General features: G+C 26.9%; 1 protein-coding gene across 1 annotated transcript; it reads left to right on the forward strand.

Annotated features, from left to right (window-relative positions):
* Window positions 1-2,769: 2,769 nt before the first annotated feature.
* Window positions 2,770-3,474, forward strand: LOC110659472 (disease resistance protein RPV1-like). Its single transcript, XM_021817421.2, has one exon. The coding sequence runs from the start codon at window positions 2,804-2,806 to the stop codon at window positions 3,305-3,307; it is 504 nt and encodes a 167-aa protein (XP_021673113.2). The 5' UTR covers window positions 2,770-2,803; the 3' UTR covers window positions 3,308-3,474.
* Window positions 3,475-8,745: the final 5,271 nt, after the last annotated feature.

Here is an 8,745-nt window from a genome sequence, read left to right on the forward strand (position 1 = left end):
AGCGAATGCTTAAGTGCTATGAGTGGCAGTTTCATGCTCTTGGACATCCTGATTATTGGCCAACAGATAATTATCTAGTTCTTCTACCTGACCCAACCCAGAAAAGGTCTAAAGGACGACCAAATTCGTCAAGGAAGAAGAATGAAATGGATTGGAGTGTAAATCATTGTTCGCCATGTTATGGACAAGGACACACAAAAAAAAGTTGTCACATGTGAAGGAACAACATAACTTAATTATGTTACTATGTATCATTATTATAAATTGTTGAGGACTGTATTTCTTTTTATATTTTAATTTTATGTGTGTAAATGTAACATGTATTATTATCAAGTACATTATCTCCCACATTGCTTACCCTCATAATAGTGATGATAGGTCCATATTGCATTATTTAATATAATGTTTGCATTATCATGTGTTTCTCATTTATTTATTTGTGCTCCATTTTGTTTATGTCGTAGATAATATAATGGCTCGTATAATGCGCACTCCAAAAAGGATTGTCAATCAACAACAGAGAGCAAGGGTACATGGTCTAATTATGAATTTGATTAATCTACCAATGGAAGTAACACCCTCAACTACAGGGAATTACCTACTCTGCATTGTTAAGCATATGATAAGGGTCAACAGGCTCATTCAACAAATCATATGGGAAGGAGAGCTATTAACAGATAAACCTAGATATTTGGCTTTAAGGTCAGCTTTTAGCTGTATCCACGACAAGGGTATACTTGACCGCGTATGGCAAAAATTAGAAGCTAACCGTACCCCATCATATTTACTGCTACTTAAGGGATTCGCAAAAGAATATGCTAGTTGGGTCGCTACGCGAACAATGTGTCGGTCAACTAATATAAAAATTCGTGATAGTAACAAACATACTCTGTTGAAGCCCATGTTACCTAAAATCAACTACAGATTGGACAAAGACCTTTATGATGAGCTAATTAGATCATGTCCTGTGAATCAAATAGTCAGGGTGACCTAATTAGTTCTAATATTCTAAACAATATTTATATGTTTTATTGATGTATATTTATATGTTTTGTTCATGTATATTTATATGTTTTGATGATGTACTCAACAATATTGTACTTTTAAGTAATGTATTGACTATGTTTATGTATATAATTTAATTCCTTCATTACATGTTTTTGTTACCATTCGTGTATTAATTAATGTACAAGAACCATATGTGCATTGTTTTACCTATCAAAAGATCCATTGAAAATGTATATTTTGTAATAATAAATAGGTATGACTACACAAAAAGAAAGAAGAGATTACATTGTGCCTGGTCCAATTGATAAAGAGCTTCTTCGACTCCAGCCACAACACCGTTCTGAAGGGATTTGAAATGGTACAGTTGAGCATGAAGTGGTTACATGCAGGAGGCAGGGGCTAATATTACATACTGACATTGATGACCGAATTGTTCCTCATCTTCGTGATTCTGGATTTATTAGTATTGCTAGACTAGGGTTTTTTTCTCTTGATTGGCACCTCATCAGTGCCTTTGTAGAGCGATGGCACATGACTAATTTAAATATTTATTTTTATTTGTATAATAATTATGAACACTTGTCTTAATTTATATCTTGCTTTAAGCCAATTGCTCGTATGACATGTTAGTAAATATTTTATATATATATATTTTTAATTAATTTGAAAATAATAAAGTAATTAAAACTAATAAATTAATTACATTTACTAATTGCTATGAAGAAAATATATTATCCATAATTATAATAAGAATAAAAATTAATATTAGTTATACTTTAATAACTTTTAATGTTTATAACTAACATAATTTTAAATTTATCAATCTACTATGTTCTAAATATTAGAAACAAAAAAATTCCCATTAAGATGTATAAAATATACTATTTCAAATATTATACATTTATATTTTTAATCTATAAATTAAGAAATATTTTTATGATTAATAAATTTTTTTTACAAAAATATAAAATTAATTTTTTGAATATAAATATTTTTTAAACCGTAAATTATATTCTATTTACAATATATAAATAAAATTAATTTCACAAATATATAATATTAAATAAATATTACTACTACTAAAACACAAAACAAACTTTATAAAAAATCAATGTATACAACTAACATATATAAATTTAATATATTTTATAAAATATAATAAATAAATAAAATTAAATGATCAAAATATTATAAATTTAATATATTTTACAAAAATCAATTAAATAAATAAAATATAAAAATTGTGGTACTTGGGACGCTAATTATATTAGCATGTCTTTGGGTTAGCAACTGCATGGGATGCATGGCGGAGAAGGGCACTGGGATGCTACTATAAGTAGTGTTTTGCTCGCTGGGACGCTAGTATCAGTAGCGTGTTGCTGCTAATCGTGGGGACGCTATTCAAAATAGCGTCCTGACGTGAAAACGCTATTTTGAATAGCATTTTCTTTGAGACGCTATTTTAAATAGTGTTTTTCTGTTGGGACGCTATTTTTATCAACGTTTATGTGTTCCCTCACCCCTTTCACATAATTATCCAACATTCTAACCCATTTCAGTATATTATTTTTTAGATTCGGTCAATTTCCCTGCATTGTACTTTTTCTGCGTACCCATTACATTCCTTGATTGACGCGTTTGGTAGGATATCTCCAATATAGTACTACTGCTTCACTTGCTTTGCTTTGTTCATTTCCTTTATCATCGTAGTATTTCAGTAATCAAATGTCTGTCTTACAAAGTGTAAGAAATTAAAAATCCTGATAGCCCTTATCTGTTCTTCTCTTGATCATTTATGGCTTCCATTGCTGCCTCTTCCTGCAAATATGATGTCTTCCTCAGTTTCAGAGGGGAAGATACCCGAAAAAATTTTACTAGCCATCTCTATGCTGGTTTATGTCAGAAAGGGATTATCACCTTCAAGGATGATCAAGAACTTGAGAGAGGAAAAACCATTTCCCAAGAACTCCTTAAAGCAATTCAAGATTCTAAAATTTCAATCGTTATTTTTTCAAGAAGCTACGCTTCTTCCTCTTGGTGCTTGGATGAGCTTGTACAGATTTTCGAGTGCATGAAAACCCAGGGACAAATGGTTATGCCTGTTTTCTACCATGTGAATCCAACTGAAGTGAGAGAACAAACAGGAGAATATGGAAAATCATTTGCTCACCATGAACAACGTTTCAACAACTTGCACAATGTTCAACAATGGAGAACTGCAATGACTGCATTGGCCAATCTCTCTGGTTGGGATTTACAGGACAGGTATACATACAACTCTTTTTCTTGCATAATTTAAATTTCTTTTATTTGGATAATATTTGATCTGTAGATGAAGTTGTAAATTTAGGCTTCTATTTGCTTAGGGTTGATCAGCAACCAGTCTCTTTGAGACTGTTTTGTTCCTTTCAATGTAATATATTTTGGGGTTGGTTGAAAAGATAGAATTTTTCAACTTTAGGCTAAATTCGCCGGATCGCAACTGGTTACATTTTTACTAGTATCCGATTCGACCGAACCTTAATAGAATAAATTAGAATAGTACATAATCGGATAATTGAATTTGAGTTTGAAAAATAATACTAAGGTGAATTTGGGTATTATATGTTAGGTATCCATTACCCAAATCTGTTTATATACATACTTAATTAAATATAAGATATATGTTTTTTTATAATATTTATAAATTTTATATTTTTATTTTAAATAAATAAAATTAAATATTTTATGAAATTATTAAATTTTAAAATATAAAATATTAATAAAAATAATTTTTTATGTAAATTATTAAATAAAATATATAAAATTAAATAAATTTGAGTTTTTTTCGGATAATAATAATCGGATTTGTAACCGGTTAAGATAGTTGATAATAAATTTTAATCAGGTTTGAGATGGATTCGGGTTTTGAAAACATTAATCGGGTTCGAATTCAGGTGGGTAATTGTTGTGGTACTCTACCCGTTGTCATCTCTATTATCACTTTGGAAAATTATATATATATATATATATATATATATATATATATATATATATATATATGTATATTAAATTATTGTATTAAAAAGAAAATATGTTGTTTATTTTTCAAATTAACTTTTAGATATGTGATTTTAATTTTTTTTAATAATAAATGAAACTCATATTTTATTTTGTAAAGCTAAATTATTAATTGATTTCTTATGGTTAAAGGGAGACAGCAGAGTGAATTTGGCATTTTATATTACTTATAACAAAAATTTTTTAGCCAATAAACCTAAAATAAAAATATTAATCACTTTATTTTCCACAGAATTAGTTCTCTTTAAATATTTTTATTATATTATTTAATTCATTATAAAATAAAATTTTTTTAGCCAATAAACCTAAAATTCGTTAGCGTTACGATCATTGAGGTCATTAGATTTAAGTTACTGCAATCTGGTAGAAGAAGCACTTCCTAGTGATCTGAGCTGCTTCCCATCATTGAGAACACTCAATCTAAGCGGAAATGGTTTTATTAGCATCCCTTCAAGCATTAGTAGACTTTCAAAACAAAGTTGGCAATCTCGCTTCCAAGAGACCGAAAATGCCTGTAGATCCTGAGTCCTGAGATGAAACTAGCGAAATACCCGCGCACGGTGTGCGTGTCTATATATATATATATATATTCATTCTTCAAAATTTTTGCTAAATTAATTTTATTTAAGTAAATTTTCTTTTATTTTAATAAATATATACAATTTAAAATTTACTAATCCTGTTATTCATATAAAATGAGTGGTACTAAATTATTATCTCATCCGTTAAAACTATAAACTTGCACTATTTTAATATTCGATTCATTAACCAAATTATTGTATACATTTTATTTTTTGATTTGGTTTCAACTAATATTTTCAATTATTTTTACTTGTAGTTAAATTTTCGATGTAATTCTATTTTTATGTATAAGAATATAGTTATTTAACTAAAGCGGGAAAATAATCCGATGCAAAAAAGTAAATAAAAAGGAAATGAGAAAAAATGATGGCTAACCTCTTATAGTAAAAATTTGAAAGGTAGTTTTTAACTTTTTAAGGAAAAAATTATATTAATTATATAAAAAAGTGTAGATTATATATTTGGGTGACTTGATATAGAGAATATAAGTTGACTTTATATTAATTGACTATAGTATAATATTAATTTTTATTTGATTATTTTAATTTAATTTATAATTTGTGTCATTTTAACTTTTCTTTATAAAAAAATAATTTATTTTAATTTTTTTGTGCTTAGTAGAGTGAGAAAAGTAAAATAAGAATTAAAAATAATAAGATTTGTGAATTAAAACTAATAACTCTTAAAAGAAGCAATATAAATAATAAAGCAAATTAAAAGAGAATTTAAGAGCAATTAGATAAATAGAGAATGCTTTATAAGAAGAAAAAGATTTGAAGTTTATCAAATGATAGAAAGTATAACTATTTACAGGCAGAGAGATAAAGAAAATTCAAATAAGATTTATTTAGGTCATTAAATTATTATTAATTAAAAAAAGTCATTCTTTAATTGAAAGAATTTTAATATTGCTATTTAAAATATTAAATAATTTTAAATATTATATTTAATCATAAAAGGTCTTAATTTTTAAAAATTTTAAAAAAATAATAATTTAAATCATAAATATTAAGGTAGTAATAATAATTACAAGAGAAATAAAAAATAATCAATATAAAAGAAAATTATTTATGGAGAGTGATACGTAGTTTTTTAAAGAAAGTAACACATGGCATTCTCTTATATACCTCTGTAACTGATGTCTCTTATAAGTTTTGACGATGCATACCTGTATAGGAAAACAAATAAAGATATAAATAAATCATTGATAGAAGCAGATTTATTTGGAAAAATTATTTGCATGTTTAATTGGAATATATAAGTTGGAAAGATATTGAAAAAGAAAGTAGACTCAAAAGAAATTGATCACTAGCGCTTGTCCACACTCCATTGTGAAGTCCCCCACATGCTTCTCACTCTCTCTTCACATTTTTTTTGTCAGTTGAAACAAGATGCAACTACAAATAGGCTACACTACACCATGCTGAGATAGGTAATGAAATCATGAATCAACTAGGGACCAGATCTACAGGAGGCTAAAAAATATGACTGGTTCCAAATGCCCAACTCCTGGCCATGTGAGCCAAGCAATTAGCAGCATAATTAGCCTCTCTAAAGATGAAATTCACTTTAACAACCTAGTCTTTGTCAATATAACTCTTAATAGCCTGAATCAGGGCTGTGCACTCTGTAACGTCCCGGAAGATGAGGTAACAAATTGAACCGCAGCTGCACTATCACATTGCACCACCACTTTATTCAACCCCAAAGCCCATAGTTGGCCTCGTGCCTGATAGATGTATACTGGATAGACATATGGCTGTCTAACTAATATACTCTCGTGTATCCACCTTTGATAATTTGCTATAGGTTTCTTGGGCACTGGTAATAATTAATTAAGACTGAATATACAATAAGTAAACTAAAAGATCTCGACAATTTAAATTGTTTCTAAAGTGAAATGAAAATATAAAATACCTAGAAATTATAAAATTTGCCATATATAGAATTATTATTTAAATAGTTTAATTATTGTTATTATAAATTATACACCACTAAGCGTTATGTTTAGCGCGTTGGTTTTCCATCGTGTAGGTACTGAAAATCAGCAGCCGCCACACAGAGCTCCGACCAGATCTGCCACTGTCCAGAGTCACCTCACCAGTCTTTTGTATTTTGGCAGGGCCCATGTATAGACTAGTATTTTGGTTCATTATGTCTAATCATGATGTAATTACTAGTAACACAGATTCTCTTTTAATGTATTTACATTGATGTTCCAAAATAATACTACCACTAATTATAATAAGGTTGAATTGGCACTATCAAATTCAGACCTCCTACAATAAAACATTTCCCTTCAAATTTTTTGGGAAATTATGTGGAGAGTTGAGTTTACTTGATATTGCTGTTGGATTTGTTTTTAAGAAATTTTTTTTTAAAATATATTAATTAGAAAGTATTAAAAATTAATTTAAAATTAAATTTAATAAGTTTTAGAAATAGGAGCATCAATAATAACACAATAATTTTTCTAATCTTTTTCTTTAAAAAAAATTTGAAATAATGATATTTTTTCTAAAAGTTTTTTTTCATCTTTAAATAATAATACCAAACAAACACTTACTCTAATAAAATTTTATGAAATTCAAATTTACGTCCTATGTGATCTTGTGATTTTCCAACTTAATTTTTACTCTATCTAGTTCTCAAATGCTTGGGACCATTTAGAAAAATGTATGAGGAATATATAGTAAGTCTTCAATGGATTAAGAAGAGACAAAATGAATTGATTGAAAAAAATTAAATGAATGTTTGGGGTCCATTTACAAAAATGTATGAATAATTGTCAAGTACGTAATTGCCTTTTACCTCAGAAAAATGAACAAAGAAAAATAGAATAAAGTGCAGAAGTCATTAAAATTCTTGTCTTTGTTTTCACAGCTATGCTTATATTGATAGAAGTTGGACTGCGATTTCGTATTTTCGTATACCCTCTTGAAAGTGATACTTTCAAATATTATATTCAACGGTAAATAAAATTGAAATCTTCTTTGAAGCTTGGATTCAGATAGCAACTCATAGACTTTGATTTGTGAATATAACCCCCTGCCATGGCCTTCATGCATACGAATACAACTCATTCAAAGTCGCTCATAATTACAAAGTTAGGAATTAACTCAATAACTTGATCCAAAAATAAAACATTTGGATTTAAATTAATTAATTCAAATTTGATTAAAAAATTAAATGAATGAAATTTAATTCAAAATTTAAAAATTCATATTTTTATTTGTAATGATCCATAACTTATAAAACGATTTGAATTTAATATGAAATCTTTTATTTATATAAATTTAATGCATAATCCAATCAATATAATTATTTATTTATTTTTAAGGGGGAAGTATGTGGAAACCCACTATTTATCTATATAATTATTTATTTATTTTAATTATCTAACAATAATTTAAAATATTTATTTAGAAAAAAATATTAAAATAAAATAAAGAATATTTTATTGGATGGCCTGTTTATTTATTTGTATATATATATTATTTTTGAAATTAAATATATATTTGCAATTTGAACAACTCAGTTCAATCATAACTTTTATCCCATTCTATACCTAATAGAACTCTTGAAATATTTTTACCCTAATCATCTCTTTCTACTAAATTTTGTTCTCAAAACTTGTTTATCACTTTCTTTTTTCTATCGAATATTTTGAACAGATATTTTTATCATCTTTTATTTATTATTATTATATATATATATATATATATATATATAAACGTTTTCTCCTCCACCAATGCATGTAACTTTTGCTGAGAAAGACTTGTCTTGACTTGAATTATTATTATTATTATTATTATTATTATTATTGTTTCCCTCTACCTACAGCATCGAATCCTATCGATTTCCTTGTTTTTTTTTAATTATTTATTTATTTATTTTTCTTGTTTCTTTGGGTTGTTAAAGTTATTATTATTATAAATTTTTTTTCTTACTTTACTTTTACAGTTTCCTAAAAACGTATTTTTGTTGATTTCATTATTATTATTATTATTATTATTATTATTATTATTATTATTATTATTATTAACTTTGGCTTTAAAATAAAATTTTATATTCAATGGGTCTATCATATTAATT

Source organism: Hevea brasiliensis, chromosome 6 (genome assembly GCF_030052815.1).
Source record: "Hevea brasiliensis isolate MT/VB/25A 57/8 chromosome 6, ASM3005281v1, whole genome shotgun sequence".
Classification (NCBI taxonomy): domain Eukaryota; kingdom Viridiplantae; phylum Streptophyta; class Magnoliopsida; order Malpighiales; family Euphorbiaceae; genus Hevea; species Hevea brasiliensis.

Excerpts from the sequence above, each read along its gene's own strand:
- LOC110659472 (XM_021817421.2), top strand. The coding sequence starts at position 2,804 with ATGGCTTCCATTGCTGCCTCTTCCTGCAAATATGATGTCTTCCTCAGT.